The following is a 19,703-nucleotide window of genomic DNA, read 5'->3' as shown; positions in this document are numbered from 1 at the left end:
TTCAGGATGAAATTTTTCCCACCCTAAGCAAATTCTGATGCAGTTTCTAAAGTTTCAGTTACACACACTATCTATAGAGTAATCTCCTTGGACTGGAAACAAGAAGTGTCACAAAAGCAGTTCAGCCATGGCCGGTGTGCTCAGTGGTTAGAGGGTCTCAGGTTCAATTTCCGGTCAAGGGTATGTACCTGGGTTGCAGGTTTGATCCCCGGGCAGGGCACGGGTGGCAACCAATCGATGTGTCTCTCTCACAATGATGTGTCTCTTTCTCTCCTTCCCTCCCTATCTACCTTCCACTCTAAAAATTAATGGAAAAAAATATCCTTGGATGAGGATGAAAAGGTTTTAAAAAGCAGTTCAAACCTAAAATTTTATTTTTAATATTAGCTGAAGATAAATGTGTTACAGGGAGGAAGGGAGAGAGGGAAAGAAAGAAAAGAAGGTAAGAAGGAAGAGAGGGTGGGAGGGAAGGAAAAAAAATAGAAAGCAACCAAGTCACCTTGGTGGCTATGTGCTTATGACAGTACTAAAACAACATTAGCATAAGTTGGACCTTCAGAGCTGAGGCTGATACCTCAAAATCCCTGAATGAACAAAAAATTAAGTGTGATTATCAAGATCACAGGAAGTATTAGTAAAATCTACTGCTGAAAAAAACAACTGGGGAGCAGGCCTCCAAATGCATCTTTTATTTGCTTCCTCTGCTGGCACAAAAGGCTTTCTGGTCAAATTAAGCCGTTAAAATAATGTACAGACACATAGCTTTTCAACTGAAAAGGACCCTTAGGACCACTCAGCAATTCTCCTTCCTAGAAAGATGAGATAGAAGCGTCATGTTTAGCAATGGACAGAACGGTTCTGAGAAGTCCGTTTTCCCAGCGGCTCCTAATTGTAAATGAGCATTCTGTTGGGGTGTATTCCCCCTGGCCTCTCTCCTGTTTGGACATGTTTTCTGAACGATAGTGTTATAAGTTTTTCCCATAGCTTGAAGCCAACGGCCTACCCCTGCAGAAGCAAGATAAGATACACCACCCAACCCACTCGGGCGCGTCCCTCTACCTGGCCGAGTTGTGCACCCACCAGACATCCTGCCATTTTCCAAAGGCATCCTGTTGTCCAGGCAGCTACCCCAGCTGGCTGATGCAACCCTGACCCAGGCCCTATGTCAGAGAACATAAACACGCCCTCCGCGCCAACACAGACACACTGGTCTCAGCCAGCTGTGAGAGAATGTCATAGAATATACTAAACTCTCACAACATCTCTTGGCCTGGCTCCTGTGGGCCCGGACCTAACACCTTTAAACCCAGCAGTTGCCGGAAGCCGGTCCATCCTTGCTGCTTGACACAGTCGCTGCAGGAAAGAAACATCTGCACAGCATATGTTTCAAGGGACCTGGCATATATAGCATATTGTTCTTAATATGTTTGCTCTCCTTAGTGCCAAGTGTTTTAACCAAGGTCACGTCTCTGAGAAAGGTTGTTTCCCCAGGTAGGGATTTTTCCCTGAGGTTAGGGAGGGGATACAACCCCTTAATTAAGTGCCAGGCGGGTAGTTAAGCTACATAATCTTTACTCCCTGGAATGGAGATAAGAAACGCCCTAACCTTTGTAATAGAAATTGACAGGATTAAAATCGGCTGGTATAAATATGGATGTAACAAGACAATAAACATCAGATACTCATCAGCTCCTAACCAGAACTCTGACCAGAACTTTGGCTGGAGATCCTGGCTAGAGATCCTGACTAGGCTGCTGATCAACTGAAGCTGTCTCCGTGTCATTCCTTCTTCGCTGACTCCGTCCACACCTTTGGGGACCCCTGGACCTGCTGGGGTTGGACCCCAGCAAGCAGTGTCTGAACAGCCTGGCTCAGGCCACAGCGTACTTTGGCACTAGGTTCCCTCTGGTCCAAATTCACAGAGTTGGCCCTGCTGCTCCCTTCCCAGGCCACCATTAGGCCATCCATTACATGAGTGTCCTCCATGCAACCATAGAGCTACTTGGTTGCTTGAGAATGTACCACACGGTCCCGATTCTAGAACCGCTTGTTCACTTGTCAAGGTACCCTGGCCCCCACCTCAAAAGGCTGTGGATGAGAAGATAGCAGGGTAGATAAACGCCAGCACTCGCCACCTCCCACAACCACATCAGAATCACAACTAAAATACAGAACCACCATCATCCAGAAACACTGGAAATCTGGCTGAATCGAAGTCCTGTAAATAGAAAAGTAAAGAAGAAAGCACACTGAGACTGGTAGGAGGTGCAGAGGCGCGGAACGGGCTGGGCCGGCACCCAAGTGGGCCGCTTTTCTAATCCGGAGGGAGACTGCCTCTGCGGAGGCGGCCCAAAGGGGCAAGGGGTCCCAGCCCCACACCAGCCCCCAGCCCAGGGTCCCAGAGCTGGTAAGAGAAGTCCCTATGGGCAGTAAGAACTATGGGCTATAAAAACCAGTGCTCACGGGGGCTCAGTGACACAGAGGCTGCTGGAGACCCAGCTGTTCCTCTTAAAAGGACGGCACCATGAATTGAACTTACAAGGTCTGGCTTCCTCTGAGCTCCATCACCAGGGCAAGGCTCTGGGGGACACAGACAAATATGAGGAGAAACTGGACTGTCTGGCATCAGGACAGGAACTTGGGGGTGGCTTTCTCCCGGACAGAGGTGCTCGCAGGGATCATTGTTCCTGTGCTGGGACAGATCACAGGGCTGACTGGTAGCCATTTCTGTTTGCTCCACCCTGGTGATACCCTAAGTCTCTGCCTCATCCAATTCACAACCCCATCAAAGCTGTGTGCAGCAGCTTTTGCATATGAATGGCCGGTCCTCGCTCAGGACCACTAAAACCTCAGGCAAGCTGCAGCTGGGTCAAAGAGCCACAAACCTATTAATAAAAGGCCCAAGACCCGGCACCAGCACCAGCCTTCCTTGCTCCATAGCTGGGCCTTGTCTGGGCACTTCCAAACCCGATACAAAGAGGAGGAATCTGCAGACTTCTCTGTAGCTCCTGCTGGGTGGCCCCAGGCAGGGGCTGACTTTGCACCTCCCTGGATACCCAAAGCCAGTGTACCCAGTGGTCAGTGTCAGACCATACCAGATTACAACTCTACATATCCATAAGCGACACACTCAAGGGCCAGACTCAGAGCACCAAAGCCCCACTGAAGCAAGTCCTGCTCCATAGGGGTGTCTTCTGCACAGCAGCTCTCCCACTATAGTTGCATCTGGTCCTCACAGACAATTGGCCTGGAGGTCAATTCCTCCCAGTGACACCAACAGCAATCAAGTCTCAACTACAACAAGACTGTGCTCACAGCCCACAAAGGGGTGCACCTAGAGCTCCCAGCTCAGGTGACTAGGGAGACTGAGCCACTGGGCCCTATAGGACACCTACCACACAAGGCCATTCTAGCAACTCCAGGAGACATAGCAGCTCTACCCAATACATAAAAACAAACACAGGGAAGCAGCCAAAATGTGGAGACAAAGAAACATGTCACAAATGAAAGAAATGGAAGCAAGCAAACTACTGGATACAGAGTTCAAAACCACGGTTATAAGGTTACTAAAGAATCTTCTAGAAACCTCGAAAAAAATAGAAAAGGACCAGTCAGAAATTAAGCATACACTGACTGAAATAAATAATAATATACAGGGATTCAACAATAGAGTAGAGGATTCTGAGAATCAAATCAACAATTTGAAAATATGAGGTAGCAAAAACACCCAGAAGAGAAAAAAAAAGAATCCAAAAATATGAAGACAATGTAAGAAGCCTCTAGGACAACTTCAAGTGTACCAACATTTGCATTATGGGGGTGCCAGAAGAAGAGAGAAAGCAAGATATTGAAAACCTATTTGAAGAAATAATCACAGAAAACTTCCCCTACTGGCGCACAGGTGAAGCGAGTCAGATGCAGAAATAAATAGACTTACAAGTCCAGGAAGTACAGAGTCCCAAACAGGAGGAACCCAAAGAGGACCACACCAAGACAAATCAGAATTAAAATGCCAAGGGCAAAAGACAGAGAGAATCTTAAAATCAGCAAGAGAAACTCAGTTAGTTACCTACAAGGGAATGCCCATACGACTGCCAGCTGATTTCTCAACAGAAACTTTGCAGGCCTGAAGGGAGTGGCAAGAAATATTCAAAGTGATGAATAGCAAGGATTTATAACCAAGATTACCCTACCCAGCAAAGCTATCATTTAGAATTGAAGGTCAGATAAAGAGGTTCATAGACAAGAAAAAGCTAGAGTTCACCACCACCAAACCAGTATTATATGAAATGTTGAAGGGTATTCTTTAAGAAGAGGAAGAAAAAGAAAAAGATAAAAAAATATGAACAACAAAATGGCAACAAACACATACCTATTAACAATTGAATCTAAAAATCAAAATAAACGAATTAGAAATCTAATGAACAGAATAAACTGGTGAATAAAATAGAATCAGAGGCATGGAAATGGAACAGACTGATGATTCTCAGAAGGATGGGGGGGTGGAGAGGCGGGAAGAGAGTAAATACAGATCTTATATGCATTACCTATGGACAATAGCGTGGTGAAGACCTGGGGAGAGGTAGGAACTGGGTGGAAGGGAGCAATGGAGGGCGGAGGGGAAGAGGGACATCTGTAATAATCTCAACAAAAAAGATTTTTTAAAAAAAAGAGGGTTGAGAGGTTAAAAAAAAATGGTTGTGGATGAACTTGATAGCCTGGAACACACCTTCTTTACCTTCGTATCCTGGGTGTCTGGCATATAGTAGGTGTTCAATAAACTTTGTGAGGGCAAATAAGTGTCCAGCAGAACAATAGCTGTGGGGGTAGGAGTGTTTAGGGGGAGGAGAGAAAATTTACAAAGTTGGACGGGAACTGTGAGAAAGGTGAAAGATTACCACTCTGTGCAGACTGACTCTTGGCAGTGAAGCTGATCTGGCCGCGGACAAAAGACAAGAGAAGAAGTGTTTATCACGAGTTGAAGCCAAGTTGTTCTCTTCCCGGTAATGATAAATGAGAGAAAGCAGATTGGACACCGGATTCTGCTAAAGGAGGAATCGAATTGTAAAGGTACACCTAACCTTAGAGTAAAACTAACACAACTGCCTCAACTTTTCTTAAATTTACGTTTTCGCAAGGGGGTTCACATATATCGAGGGGGCACTAACACTTATTCTCAGGAGACTGGAGCAGATCCGGGAGGTGTGCAGTCGGGGGAAGTGAAGAGGTGGAAGGCGTGGAAGTCCAGAGATGCGGACCCCGACCGGGCAGCCTGAAACCATCACCTTTCGCATACCTTTCCGGGTCGGGCGGCGGAGCGGCAGCGCCTGGGTATCCCCTGGGTGCCGCCGGGGAACTGGGACCTACGAGGGCAGGCCCGCAGGAAACCCCCAGCGCCAGGACCACCTCTGGCCGCGAGTGTTGGCGCCGTTGCCAGGGAGACGGCGCGGAGCATGCTGGGAAGTCGGGGAGGCAGCCGGGAGCCCGTCGCGGGGCGGAAGTGTGCTCGAACTCCAGTGGGCGGGGGAGAGCGGCCGGCCCCGCGGGTCCAGCTGCTCTCATTTGACAGCGGCCACTTCGGAGCGGACTGGCCGGCCTTCCTCAGGGACCCCGCGTCCAGCGCCTGCCCCCCTGCGCAGTCCGGCGCTACTGGCTCCAGGGACCCGGGCTCCCCAGTGACATCCACCCGGAGACTTCCGGTCCCCGCTCACAGGTGCGGGGCTTCAGCTGCCGGTCCTTGCCTGGCCCTTGGGCGTTTAATGTGGGCTGGTCCTAGCGATGAGGGGGGTTCGGGTGGGGGACGTAGCAGGTGGGCTCTGCTGTGGGTCCGGCTGGCGGGGCGTGAGCACCTGTGTGGCGCGGTGTGGGAAGGCCTGTTTGGGGACTTCGATTGTTTTCTCCTGTCCGCTTTCTCTTGTGCGCTGTCTCCTGTCCGGCGCGCATTTGTTGGACACCTGTGCACGGTCCCGTCATTAGCTTAGGATGACTTGACAGGGGTCTCTGCTGGCATGAGCTTTACAAGACAGACTTCTAAAGGAGTAAGTAGTACACAGGTGAAGCGAGTCAGATGCAGAATGCAAGGGGATGCCCCAAACTCGGTAATCAAGAGAAATTTTAATACAATATTTTATTTTTTTGTTAGTCCTCACGAGAGGATTTTTTTCCATTGATTTTTTTTTTTTAAAGTGGAAGAGAGGGAGGGTGGGGGAGAGAGAGAGAAACATCCATATCAGAAAGACACATAGACTGGTTGTCTCCTGCACACGCCCTGACTAGGGCTAGGGATCCAACCTGCAACCCAGGTAGGTGTCCTTGCCCTGGAATTGAACCTACGATCCTTTGGTGTGCATGCTGACGCTCCAACCACTGAGCAACACTGGCCAGCCTTAATGCAATATTTTTAAAACTAAAAATTAATGCAAAAAAATTTCCATGTTTGACAATAAATCTCACGATTTTGTAACAGTACCATGCTGAGCTGTTTTGGAACCTGATGCCAAAGGGAAAGCTGACTCTGTGACTTAAGTTAGCCAGCTACTGAAGGATCTTGTTGGTAACTGGGCCAGACATGCAAAGACGAAGATGAGAAGAGCCCCTGGTCGGGGTAAAGCTGGACAGTTAGATTCCTTGAGCCAATGCCTGAAAGAAGTTTCCAGACTCTGGTTTTCAAGAAAAGATCCATATCATTGACCCTACACACTTTAATTAACTGAATCCCAAAGCTTTCTGATTTATTGATTATGAGATTGAGACGTATATAATTTTTATGGCTTATGACTTTTTACGTTGAAGCCACAAAAAAGATATTCTGTGTTGTAAGATGGCAACTATTTCCTATCTCAATATCAGAGTCCATAGTTCTATATAGTGTGGCAGTAGTGGACTTTAATTGCTTTTTCCTTAGAATCACCAACACTTGTATCCAAAGATCAAACACCACGAAACTGTCGACTCTGTGCCTTGTAACACAAGGGAAAAGCAAAATAAAAGATTGAAAAAGCACTCAGCTAGTTGGTCTCGCCTGAGGATCTAGATGAGAATTGAGATGCCGACACCGAGTATGTTGCATTTAAAGAGTTCTCTGTATCATTTGTTGTTGATTTGCTGGAAACAATGGCATGGTCCCCTGTAACCAGCATCAGTTGAAAGTGTGTTCTATTGTCTTAAACAGGAAGTTCTTCAGACAGTCACCATGGGCATCCGAGGGCTAATGAGTTTTGTGGAAGATCATAGTAATGAGTTCTTCACTGATTTGAAGTTGCGAGGCACAAAAATGATCATTGATGGCTATGCTCTCTTCCACCGGCTCTGCTTTAGCTCAAACTTTGAGCTCCGGTATGGAGGGGACTACGATGCCTTTGCAGATGTTGTACAACAATTCTTCGAATCACTGTTTTCTTGTAATATATGTCCATATGTTGTATTAGATGGAGGATGTGACATTTCAGATAAAAAGCTTACAACTTTGAAGGCTCGAGCTCGAGAGAAGATCCAGGCGGCCCATTCCCTTTCTGTTGGTGGGTGTGGGTGTGTGTGTCCCCTACTCATCCGGGAAGTGTTCATACAAGTTTTGATCAAGCTGCGGGTACATTTTGTCCAGTGCTTTTCAGAGGCGGACCGGGACATTATGACGCTGGCTAATCATTGGAATTGCCCCGTGTTATCGTCGGATAGTGACTTTTGCATTTTTGACCTGAAAACTGGGTTTTGCCCATTGAATAGCTTTCAGTGGAGAAACGTGAACACTATCAAGGGCACCCAGAGCCATTATATCCCCGCCAAATGCTTTTCTCTTGATGCACTCTGCCACTACTTCAGCAATATGAATAAAGCTCTCCTACCTCTCTTTGCGGTGCTATGCGGAAACGACCATATCAACCTGCCCATCATGGACACGTTCTTAAGTAAAGTACGTCTTCCTCTGGGAGCTGCCAGTGCGAAGGGGAGGAGACACCACCGAGTTCTGGGGCTTCTGAGTTGGTTGTCTCGTTTTGCTGACCCCCCCGAAGCTCTAGACAATGTTCTGAAGTATCTCCCACAAAAGGATCGAGAAGATGTGAAGGAACTTCTCTGTTGTGCCATGGAAGAATACCAGCCGTCCCAGGTGAAGCTGCAGGACTTCTTCCAGTGTGGCACGTACGTCTGTCCGGAGGCCTTGAGCCTGGGTTTGCCAGAATGGGTCCTAGTGGCTTTGGCCAAAGGTCAGCTATCTCCTTTCATCAGCGATGCTTTGGTGCTAAGACGGACCATTCTTCACACACAGGTGGAAAACATGCAGCAACCAAATGCCCACAGAATCTCTCTGCCCATCCGGCAAGTCATCTATGGGCTTCTTTTGAACGTTTCTGCACCTCTGGGAAGTGTGTCCTTGAATGCATCGCCTCCTCGGTCTCTCGCTTTCAGCGAAGTGGAAAGGATTAATAAAAGCATCAAAACATCGGTTGTTGATGCAGTAGACCTGCCCAAGGATCATCCTGACTTAAGCAGATTGACTGAGGTAAGTGTAATACTCATTAATTTTTGTAAAGCACTTTACAGGTTACAAAGCGCTTTCATGTAGATGATCTCGCGTAACGTAACAAACAGGTTGGTTGCCATATTGCACCCATTGCATAGCTGAGAAAACCAGGGCTCACCGTGGTAACTATGTAATACCTCAGCCAGGGAATATCAGCGCCAGGACTCACACCTTGATCTTTTAGCTCCAAATATGCCATTTCACTGTACTTCCGTGGTCTGTGTTATCTCTGTAATTATTACTACTTTGTTGTTACTAGATATCCATACAATGGGGTTACATGGCTAGCAAAAAAAAAAAAGGAGGGGGGGATAGGAAAAAAATTCTGAGCTACAAAAAAAGTGTGCCTGAAGGCATTGATCATAGGCATAACTAACATATCAGCCTGCATCAGATTTCTTAACAAATACACAGGACAGCCCCTACCTACAACAAAGAATTATCTGGCCCATAATGTCAATAGTGCCAGCCCCTGGCCTACACAGCCTCCCATTATTGACAGCTCAGGCAGGAGGGAATGATCTTCTCATCAGGTAGGTACGAGAGCCTCCTTGGCCATGGTGAATGGCTGCTAATGGGAACACAGGGTTTCCTTTTTGGTAGATGAAATGTTCTAGAATTAGTGATAGTTGTACAAGTTTATAAATATTCAAAAGCCACTTTAAAATGGTGAATTTTATGACATTATCTCAATTAAAGAAAGAAAAGGTCTCATTGCCCTTCTTCCCCAAAGGATCCACCCTTTCTTGTAACAATTTCATAGACATCCCTTCAGAAGTCCCTGCAAGGTACATGGCTAATTACAAGTCACTGTACTCAGGGAAGCCCCATGATATGGTGTCCCCATCTGGCATTTAGAGTTTATTTATAGTTCAAGTCTAGATGCAGTTTTACAAGTCATTTTTATCATGCTAAGTAACACAGCGACTTCGCCACATTTCCAGGGTTACAGAACTAGAAACTTGAACATAGGTCAAATTCCAAACAGAAAGGATTTATTAAAATTCTACCCACACCAATAAAATTGAAATTAGCAACATTCTGAAGGATATTTTGTTGAAATTACATCTCTACTCATAACAAAAATGGTGCTATGGTGGAGGGTTGTTTTTTGTTGTTTTGCAGCGGTTCTCAACCTGTGGGTCACGAACAATAAAAATACATCCTGCATATCAGATATTTACATTACAATTCATAACAGTAGCAAAATTACAGTTATGAAGTAGCAATGAAAATAATTTTATGGTTGGGGGTCACCACAACATGAGGAACTGTATTAAAGGGTCGCGGCATTAGGAAGGTTGAGAACCAGTGAATGGCTTTGTTGAGAAATAATTGATGTACAATGAAGTGCCCGTAGTTTAAATGTGTACTTTTATGAGTTTTGGTGTATGTTTATATCTGTGAATCCATCCTGCAATTAAAATAATGAATTAATCCCTTCCTGAGTTTGCACATATGGTAGAGTGCTCAGAAAATGGTACAGCTTGATGGATTTTCAAACCAGCACCACACTTCCATGTAAAGAACACCCAGAGGTGCCCTAACCGGTTTGGCTCAATGGATAGAGCGTTGGCCTGCGGACTGAAGGGTCCCAGGTTCGATTCCAGTCAAGGGCATGTATCTTGGTTGCGGGCACATCCCCAGTAGGGAGTGTGCAGGAGGCAACTGATTGATGTTTCTCTCTCATCGATATTTCTAACTCTCTATCCCTCTCCCTTCCTCTCTGTAAAAAATCAATAAAATATATTTAAAAAAAAAAAAAAGAACATCCAGAGGAAGACTATCAGCACCTCAGAAGCTTTCCCTTGTGTCTGATTCTGGTCACCGCCTCCATACCTCCTGTAATCACTATCCTGATCTCAAACAACATTGAAGAGTTTTGACTGTTTTTATACTTTATAAAAATGAAATCATACAGTATGAATTCTTTCATCTGGCTTCTTGTGTTCAACATGATGTTTGTGAGATTTATTCCTATTATTGTGAGTAGTTGCAGAAAATTCATTTCTCATTGCTGTATATTTTTACAACTTGGGAATATATCAAAATAGTTTTTCCACCTTATAGCTGATAGACATTTGGGTAGTTTGCAGTTTGGGTTATTATGAATAGTGTTATGCACATCTCAGTGCACGTCTTTTAGTGAAAATATGAGTACATTTCTATTGCATATATAACTAGGAGTGGAATTGCTGAGTTATAGGATACACATATGTTCAGCTTGTAAGCTATATGTCAAGTGGTCTTGTAAAGAGTTCCTCTCCCTTTATACCCTTGCTGATACCTGGTATTTTCTATCTTTTAAAAAAAAAATTTAGCTATTTTGGTTGTTGTGTAGTGGCATCATTTCAGCCAATTTTAGGGGTTTTAACTTGCATTTTTCTGATAACTTATTTGAGCACCTTTTCATGTGTTCATTGGCCATTTGGACATTCTATTATATAAGGTTATGTTCAAAGTCTTTAGGCCATTTTTCTGATATATAATATATATATATTCCTTTGTGAATAGCCTTTCCCATTCTGTGGATTGTCTTTTAACTTTAGTATGTTTTCATGAACAGAACTCCTTAATATAGACTAATTTAAATTTTTATTATTTATGGTTATTACTTTTCTGACTTAAGGTCATGAAAATATTTTCTTTGCCTTTCATATTTAGATAGACAATCTCCCTAGAATTGATTTTTTTCCATATAGTGTGATATAGGGATCAGGACATTTTTTCCCACATATGAAAATCCAGTTGAGTCAGTGAGTGTTGGAGGCTGATTATATGCCTTGCTAAGTGCAGATGACAAGTGTTCTTCTCATCACTTAACTGCATGCAAAGTAAGGTGAAATTTTAGTTCCCTGTCTATGCAGTGATATCATTTGGCTTCCCCTTGGCATAAGCTAATCAATTCTGTATTCAGCTCAATGTTAGCTCTCATTAGCCCACAATAATTCTAGACAGTATCAAGTGCAAATGTGATTCCAGAGACAAATGCAGGTACAAGTATAGGAACTTTGTGATAGAATCTGTTTTTCTTAACATGATGTGGTAATGAGACTTTATCTGCTTTGTGCCAACTGTTGTAATGGGAACTGTATAGTCTCATCTAATTCCCACATTAAGCACCTGGGATAGCATTTCCATTTGGGATATGTTCATTGCAGTGGACAGAGCACCACTCAAGTTAACCAACCAGTGGATAATCGTAAGGAGAAATGGAAGAGGGTCATTCTTGGGGAGTAAGGCAGTGCTCTCTGGGCGTCCCTGCCTGTATGGCAGCTTCTCTGCCGGCTTGTGCTGTCCATCCCCAGGGGAGTTGTCACATGGGATCAAACCCAACCAGATTTAAGGGCTGTGAGCAGAGTGGTTTCCCTTTTGGAAGGGGCTAAGGACTGGTGGGTTCCATGGGACATTTGTGTCACTCATTATAATGGCCATTTTACAGATGATCAGACTGACTACAGAAAAGCTCAGAAACTTGCCCAAGGCCGTAGAGTTAGTGAGGGACAGATCATCTTTGAAGTCAAGCTCAGACTCTGCATTGATCACAAGTTGTAACGTGGCTAGAGAATTCAGTAATTTAAGCATTATAAGTCAGTAAATAATTCATGTATTTTCTTAGCCTTTGGCTGGTGTTTTTTTCTACCAGTTTAAGAGATTATAAAGAATAGTTTTTGTTTCACTTTAAATTTAAGTAGTTAATGCTACTTCCCATGGGGGAGGGGAGGGTTGATTATACTGTAAAGCACTTTACCTATTTTTAATTTAAAAATTTTTATCACAGTATTAAATTATTAAAACTAGTACTTATAAATCATTGATTTAATGCTATCATGCATTGATGATGAAACTATTTTGTCAATTATGAAGTGTTTTATTTCAGTTTTCCATCTTATTCTCAGTTGTCAACACATTTATTGACTACTAATTAGGTGTTTGGTGCTGATAAATGCGTCAGGCTCTCTCATTCTTTCAGAGTTAAGAAAGAAATCCTTTGCTGCATGCAGACACTAGGAATGCAACTATGTTTTTCTCTTAAAGTTTGATTGTAAAGTCTCCCTGAGGGGTGTCCTCTTAATAGTCCTAATTTCTTCATCTGTGAAAGCTTAAGATTCTTAAGCTTAAGATTCGTTAAATTAAAATTATTTCAACAAGTAGCCAGAAGCCCTCATAGGTGTTCACTTCCTTTTATTTGAAGTGCGCACTCTAAAACATCAAGGAAAAGTGAGTGTGGTGTGTTACTGCACGCACAAGGCGGGTGGTCCTTAAATATTCCTATTTCCCTTGAAGATACCTCTTCCCTACAAGTAGCCCCCCTAGACAATCTCTGTGTAGGAGAGCACAAACACATTCATCTGGGTAGGGACATGAGACAGGACCCAAACAAATAGAAAACTGTATTATATGCCACAAGGGTGCACGTAATCAAAGGTCCTTCTCGAGGTGATCGGTAATGGTATCATGGGGAAGGTAGAGCCTAAATATTCACTGCCAAGTAAGCGATTGGTTAGGTATAGATCATTGTTTCTCAAAGCTGAATAGTTTAAAGATTCCTGGGCTCCCTCAGATTTACTGAGTCAAAATGTAGGGGGTGGGTCTGAGGATTGAATTTTTAACAAGCTTCCCAAGTAACGTGCACTGAAGATGCTCAATCAGACTCCTTGGCGGATGGAATGACATGAACAAGGGCCGTGTCATGGGAGGAGACGGTGCATTCATTCAGCCAGCCATACTTACTAAGCACCTTACTAACGTTCTAAATGCTCTGAGTGTGACTGGCTGATTTTTTTACACAGGAAGATAAGAAATGAACACAGCAATTTCATTTGCATTAAAGTCTTTTCATACTAAGGGGGGTGGGGGGCACATCCCCCCAAGTAACTTGCAAGGTATTTGGCATATCTTTTTCAGCTCTCCTCTGCTAGACGGCAGACACTTCTTTTGGAAACGTTAAAGGTGAAACAGACCATCCTGGACCCAATCCCTACTTCTTTGAAGTTGCCCATTGCTGTCAGTTGCTACTGGTTGCAGCACATGGAGGTCAAGGCAAAACTACATCATCTGCAAGCCTTGCTGCTGGGGATGCTGCTGGGGCCCTTGCATGCCATAATCAACAGCCCTGGTAGGTATCTGGAAATTCCATAAGTATATTTTTCCATGTTACTTACATATAACAGAAAGTTTTTTTTTTAAAATCCTGTATTATCTATTCCTATCAGTTATGTCAGAACTTAGAAATGGAGGCGCCAGTATATTACCCATTCATTGATAAATGCTTTTGAGCACTTCCATGAGTCAGGCTCAGTGCTGAAGGGCTTGGCTTCAAGGGCACAGCAGTGAAGATGCACGGATCCCACCTAATCCCACCTGCTCTGTGGCACCTAATGCTGTAACCTGTGAAGTGTGACAGGGTAATACATCAGTTGCATTTTGTATTCCACCTTTTCTATTCCTTCCTGCCCCTATCAGCAATGCAACAGCAACATCATCACTAGAAACTTATTTAAAATTGCTCACTGGTGAAACTAAACATTCATGCTTGTGCAATTTTTTTACTTTCCTTTTCTCCACTGTAAGTTTTGATTAGTATGTAAGTAGTGACGGTAGCAATAGTAACTTCTCTATTGGAGAAATATACTTTGAGGCAATTTTATCTGTGTTTAAATATCAGGTGAAATAAATGTTGATGCATTGGAACACTTCAATTCTCAAATGGAATTATTCTCTTTAAAGATTATGAATGCTGTAACACTTTCTGTAAACATGTATAATAGTTTCCCTCTCGAACAGTAATGGTGTCATGGAGAAGGTGAGGCCTGATGCTGTCATCCTTCTAATAGGATAGCCACTAGCCGCATTAGTGCTCAGTAGACACACGTCGCTAGAGGACAGCGCAGATATAGAGCCTTTCCATCATGGCTCAAAGCTCTACTGGCGAATGCTACTCTGAAATTTACTTTTTAAAATAAGTTAAATGAAATAATGAACCAGCATAGACTCCAAGGAAGCCCAGAAGAGAAGCTGCCAGAAAGGGTCTGTTGTTTTATGACAGCCAACTTAATGCAGAACAAATAAGGCCCACTAATGGTTAAGACACAAGTTTAGGGTATTTCCTCTCATTGAATAATAGTTTATGAAATTCCCTGAGCATGAGCCTATTAAGTTTTTACCTGAGTCCAACCGAAGGGGCATGTCAAGGGTCTGTTTCTTTTCTTTTAGGAATTGTGGACCTGGCTCCCAGGCAGGCTCAGTGCCTTGCTGCTCGCTAATTGGTAAAAGGTGGGCCTCCTTTCTGTTACCTTCAAGTTGGTCCGGATGTCATGTGCGCCCCGGCTCAAACACAACTGCTGAAGGGCATAGCTTCTATGAGGAACACATACAGATTATTCTTTCCCAGGGTGGTTGTTTCTGGCCCTTGCCCTCTGTGTGTGAAGAAGTGATGATCTGCCACATTCTCCATGAGTCTTACTTTTGTTTTCCTCCCATAAACAGAAGTTAAAATGTGCTTTGAACAATGGGCTGTTTCTTTAAGCGCACTATAGCATGGAGGTCTCCATGAAAGGAAGTTTGGTAGAAGAGAACAATACAGAGAATGACATTTAATAGTAATTTATGTTTTTCGGAGACAAATTTAGGGTTTGGAGCGTTTGATGCAGATATATTTAAGGTCAAGTGGTAGACGAGTGGAAGAGATTATTTTAAGGAAAAAAATAATTTGGGGTTGAATAAAGTTAGATTGTCATTAAAAAGGCATTTCAGTATAATATTTCAACTTATACAGCAAGGCTTTTACATTGATGTTAAAATAGTAAAGAGCCAGAAAAGAAAAGCACTTTGGTTATTTAAACCAATTTTTCCTTTATGGAATTTGAAGTTTTATATATATATGGAGAAACTTACAAACTGATACAGTATTTTGGGAACTACTGCCCGTGGGTTGTTTCCTTATCTAGATAAAGAAGATCCGCGGAAGGATGGTGCTAAGATGTTGTATGAAGAGTTCCAAAGAGTGAAGGAGCAGACGCGGCCGGGCCCGAGGCTGGATTTAGACACAGCTCACATCTTCTGTCAGTGGCAGAGCTGTCTGCTGATGGGGATGTATCTTAATCAGCTGCTGTTCACGCCTCTCCCAGAGCCAGACCTAACTCGGTGAGCACCAAGGGAAACTAGTTCAGATGGCTGCACACAGAAGCAAATACTTTATTTACATTTAAAGCAAAAATGTTACGTTTAAAAATTAATCTTAGGGTAATTGGTCTTGGAACACTATGACAGCTAAAGAGCTGGAAACAGGAAAAATATTAAATTATTTCTATAGTCCCAAAGAAAATTAGTTCCAAAGTAAAAGTAATAAAAAGAGGCAGTTGTTGGTTGGATGTAATTTATTCCTTCATTTAAGTTTCTTCAAACGTCACTTTATAAAAACTTTTTCTGACCATCCTACTGAAATATTACTACTGTCTACTTCCAGTCACTCTATTCCTATTACTCTTGTATTTCATAATTGCATTTCTTACCAGTTGGCATATTGTTCATTCGTTCATTCAAATATTCATTAAATGCCTACTCTGGTCTTTGTTATAATGAACAAAACATTCAAAAAAAATATCTACTGTCTTGGAGGTTTTAGTCTAGTGAGATTACTATTAGATGCTTAAATGGACTTTATCTCAGGCTTTTCTTTGCCAGGCAAGTGTGAAGGGAGAGGCAACCTGTATGCCAGGAAGTGAGTATAATGTCTGATATGGAGTTTACGCTGGGTGAGAAAGAAATGGGCCAGTGAAAAAGGGGTAGGACGAATGGATTAGACATCATGGTGACTGTCCATCCAGGAGGTACTTACTAGAAGGATTGAAGAAGATAAAAGGGAGATGGTTAGAAAAAATTGGAGTTGAAATTGTGTATAAACTTTGTTTCTTTCCACTTGAATGTAAACTCTATGAGGGCAGGTACTTATCTATTTTATGTACTGTTGTTGTCCCCGTACCTAGCATATTGTAAGTGTGCAAATATTTCTTGACTAAATGAATGATATATAGAGGCATGTAAAATATGCTGGTGTGACTTTAAATGTTTCACAGTGAGCTGTAACTGGTTTGGCTCAGTGGATAGAGCGTCGGCCTGCGGACTGAAAGGTCCCAGGTTCGATTCTGGTCAGGGGCATGTACCTTGGTTGCGGGCACATCCCCAGTAGGGGGTGTGCAGGAGGCAGCTGATCGATGTTTCTCTTTCATTGATGTTTCTGGATTTCTATCCCTCTCCCTTCCTCTCTGTAAAAAATCAGTAAAATATATTAAAAAAAGAAAAACTTTAAAAAAAATGTTTCACAGTGAAAAGCTTCCTAGCAGTGAATAGTGTTGTTAATATGTTTCTGGGCCTCATATGCGAGCTAACCCTAGAACCCTTTACCAAGTAAGATTAATTGGCCTTAGACCTATGGATACTTTATGTCTGGCCTTTAATAATTTAGGTCATTCTTGACTGGATCCTCTCCAGTTACCAGTAATCCATTAAAAAAAAACAAAAAACAAACAAAAAAAAAACCCACAGGATAAACAAGACCAAACAGTTCTCTTTGTGATTTCAGTAGAGGACTGTTCTTGCATCTCAGCACTACTAAGGTTTTTTAAATGATGATTTTACACTGATTCAATGATGGTTCTACATCAGTTGTTAAGGCACCAGTTGATCAACACTGGCAATAAGTTACATATTAAAATTGTGGCTTCCAGTTAATCCCATCTTATATTTATGAAGTAGGTTTTTAGTCCAAGGTGAATAATGACCTTGCAAATGATGCCAGTAAATTTTCTCTTATTTCAACAAACTACCTGTTTGGTTTATCAAAGGCATTTTTAATTCCTTTTTTTTGAAGTGTTAAGAGGCCTGCTCAACTTTGGTCTAGTTGTAAACCAGCAAGCATCCATCATTGAATGTGATGTTAAAAATACCATGAGCCAAGACATAATATTTTTAATAACAACTCAGTTCCTTCCTTCAAGAAACAGATTATTCTTAAGTAATTTTAATAATGATTTTGTAGAAGAGCTCTTGGTGTTTTTAGATGCATTTATTGAAGCCATGTTAATGATGGTGTCCCAGCGACTGAACCTCTGCTTTAACACCCTTCTCTCTCTCCCCTGTTGAACAGATTGTATAGTGGAAGCCTGGTGCATGGACTGTGCCGACAACTGCTAACATCAACCTCTGTAGAAAGTCTTCTGAGCAAGTGTCCTGAGGCCATGCAACTTTATGAACACCTATTCAATGCCACAAGGTCATATGCCCCTGCTGAATTATTCCTACCAAAGGGTAAATCAAATTCTAAAAAGAAAAGGCGAAAGAAACAAGGTACCAGCCGGTCAAAGAACAGTGTGGGAACCCTCTCAGACAACAGATGCTGGTATGAGAGGAGCAATCGGTTTGGGCTATTAATGGTTGAAAACCTGGAGGAACATACAGAGGCCTCAGAGTTTGAATAAACTCAATCTGCAACCAGATGTATTATTCTTACTTGAAATTTTTCTGTTATCTGCCTTGAAATGATTAACTTTTTTTTTTTTTTTTTTTTTTTTAGAACTAACCTGTTAGGGGACATTACAATAGGTAATCTCTGAATTCCAAGATATTTTGTATTCTGCTTTTAATAAATACAACCTGATTTAAGAAACTTCTGTTTTCCTTACGTATATTTGAAAGCATATTTGTACTTCTCATGTTCCTTTCAACTGCAGCAACTCAGCCAGCTATGTTTTAAAAAAGAAGTCCTACCTCAATTATTTCCTATAAGCAGAAGCTGGGATATAATTTCAGAAAAAAAAAAATTAAAACTGCTTCCTCTTCATGGGCCTTGGAAAACAGAAGTTAGGATGCCAAACACAAAACTATATACCTCTAAGTACTTAGTAAATGAGACTATGGCAGGATTGATGAGTACTTTAGATATGCTCCAGGTTTTACAGCAGAGGTTGAAATCCAGACAGCCCCCAACAAAATAAGAAACAAGCATCCTGGTTTAGAGAAGGAGGAAACACTAAGAAGAAATTATGCAGCAATAACAGAATCTATTACTACTATTTTAGGAAGAGTGCATGGGGGTCCTTAGAAGTTTTTTAATGTCTCTAAAATGGTTATTCCCAGAAGATCAAGAAAATAGCAGTCATATGCATGTATTTTTGAGAAGATATGTATTTTTCCAGCAAATAGTGGATCTAATGTGGACTAGAAATACATTAAGACCTTTTATATCAAAAATCTCTTTTCCTTGAATTCCTGGATTTGGGGGCCAATCTGGAAAATATACCAGTATCAGTATTGTATTTTCTGGCTCATCAACACTGGTTTTCAAAACCACTAATTCTGCATGGAAAACCACGCATTCCCACTTCACTTTGATAAATAACTGATTTCACAGGCACTAAACTGAAGAGTATATGGGCAAAGAGTTTAGTTAAAAAAATTAAATGAATTATATCAGTCATCTTTTTCTTTCATCGAAAGGAATTTTTCAAACAAAGGAGCCCTCCTTCAGTAGACTAAGAAGTCCAGTTCCCTTCTTTAGCCATTTCAATCAGAGCTGTTTACTTGAAATTACCCTGCCTCGCAGTAGTTAAAATATAATAATGTCCATTAACTTTTTTTTTTTTAATATATTTTTATTGATTTTTTACAGAGAGAAAGGGAGAGAGATAGAGAGTCAGAAACATCGATGAGAGAGAAACATCGACCAGCTGCCTCCTGCACACCTCCCACTGGGGATGTGCCTGCAACCAAGGTACATGCCCTTGACCGGAATCGAACCTGGGACCTTTCAGTCCGCAGGCCGACGCTCTATCCACTGAGCCAAACCGGTCTTGGCCCCATTAACTCTTACTGTGAGAATTCAGGAAAGCTACCTACCCAAGTATATATCTTCTGTATGTATTAAATGAGAGGTCATAAGCGCTCCACGTTATCTGATGGGGTTACCAAAGAAATAATGACATAGTACCTGACCCCCAGGAGACATAAGCCACTTGGAGAGACCACACACAGTGAAATAAGAGAACATTTTATGAAGCCATCTGTCAGGTGTGTAATGGCAAAGTGCAGACTGAATGCTACAATGAGACAGCAGTCCCCAGGTGAAGAGAGGTAAAATAAGGACATTCTCAGACCTGGCTTTTAAACTTGGCTTTAAGACATGGGA

The 19,703-nt window shown here is 42.4% G+C and overlaps 3 protein-coding genes across 11 annotated transcripts in view; 1 reads left to right on the top strand and 2 right to left on the bottom strand.

Annotated features, from left to right (window-relative positions):
- NEK11 (NIMA related kinase 11) overlaps positions 1–5,419 on the bottom strand; it is a 150,973-nt gene extending 145,554 nt beyond the window's left edge. For all 4 annotated transcript variants that reach the window (XM_070433390.1, XM_070433391.1, XM_070433394.1 and 1 more), the window contains exon 1: positions 5,297–5,419. The gene's annotated coding sequence lies outside the window, so the exon portion shown is untranslated. The remainder of the gene's footprint in view (positions 1–5,296) is intronic.
- A 162-nt stretch (positions 5,420–5,581) lies between these two features.
- Positions 5,582–17,794, top strand: ASTE1 (asteroid homolog 1). Of its 2 annotated transcripts, XM_070433395.1 has the most exons (5): positions 5,582–5,713; positions 7,172–8,497; positions 13,427–13,637; positions 14,735–14,794; positions 15,469–15,553. In XM_070433395.1, the coding sequence occupies exons 2-4, from the start codon at positions 7,193–7,195 to the stop codon at positions 14,782–14,784; spliced, it is 1,566 nt and encodes a 521-aa protein (XP_070289496.1). In that variant the 5' UTR covers positions 5,582–5,713; positions 7,172–7,192; the 3' UTR covers positions 14,785–14,794; positions 15,469–15,553. The 2 variants fall into 2 exon arrangements, with proteins under 2 accessions (XP_070289496.1, XP_070289497.1); XM_070433396.1 differs by lacking the exons at positions 14,735–14,794; positions 15,469–15,553 and adding an exon at positions 17,667–17,794.
- The window catches only part of ATP2C1 (ATPase secretory pathway Ca2+ transporting 1), a 124,354-nt gene continuing 119,759 nt past the window's right edge, over positions 15,109–19,703 (bottom strand). For 4 of the 5 annotated variants that reach the window (XM_070433385.1, XM_070433384.1, XM_070433389.1 and 1 more), the window contains one exon: positions 15,109–15,656. In XM_070433385.1, coding sequence (XP_070289486.1) covers positions 15,561–15,656 — 96 coding nt within the window. In that variant the 3' untranslated portion in view covers positions 15,109–15,560. Of the gene's footprint in view, positions 15,661–19,703 lie in introns of all 5 variants that reach the window. The other variant, XM_070433387.1, reaches the window with a different exon arrangement.

This window comes from Myotis yumanensis, unplaced genomic scaffold, assembly GCF_028538775.1.
Source record: "Myotis yumanensis isolate MYYU_CA2020_CCGP unplaced genomic scaffold, mMyoYum1.0.hap1 SCAF_14, whole genome shotgun sequence".
Lineage (NCBI taxonomy): Eukaryota > Metazoa > Chordata > Mammalia > Chiroptera > Vespertilionidae > Myotis > Myotis yumanensis.
This window is presented reverse-complemented; position numbering and strand designations above follow the sequence as displayed.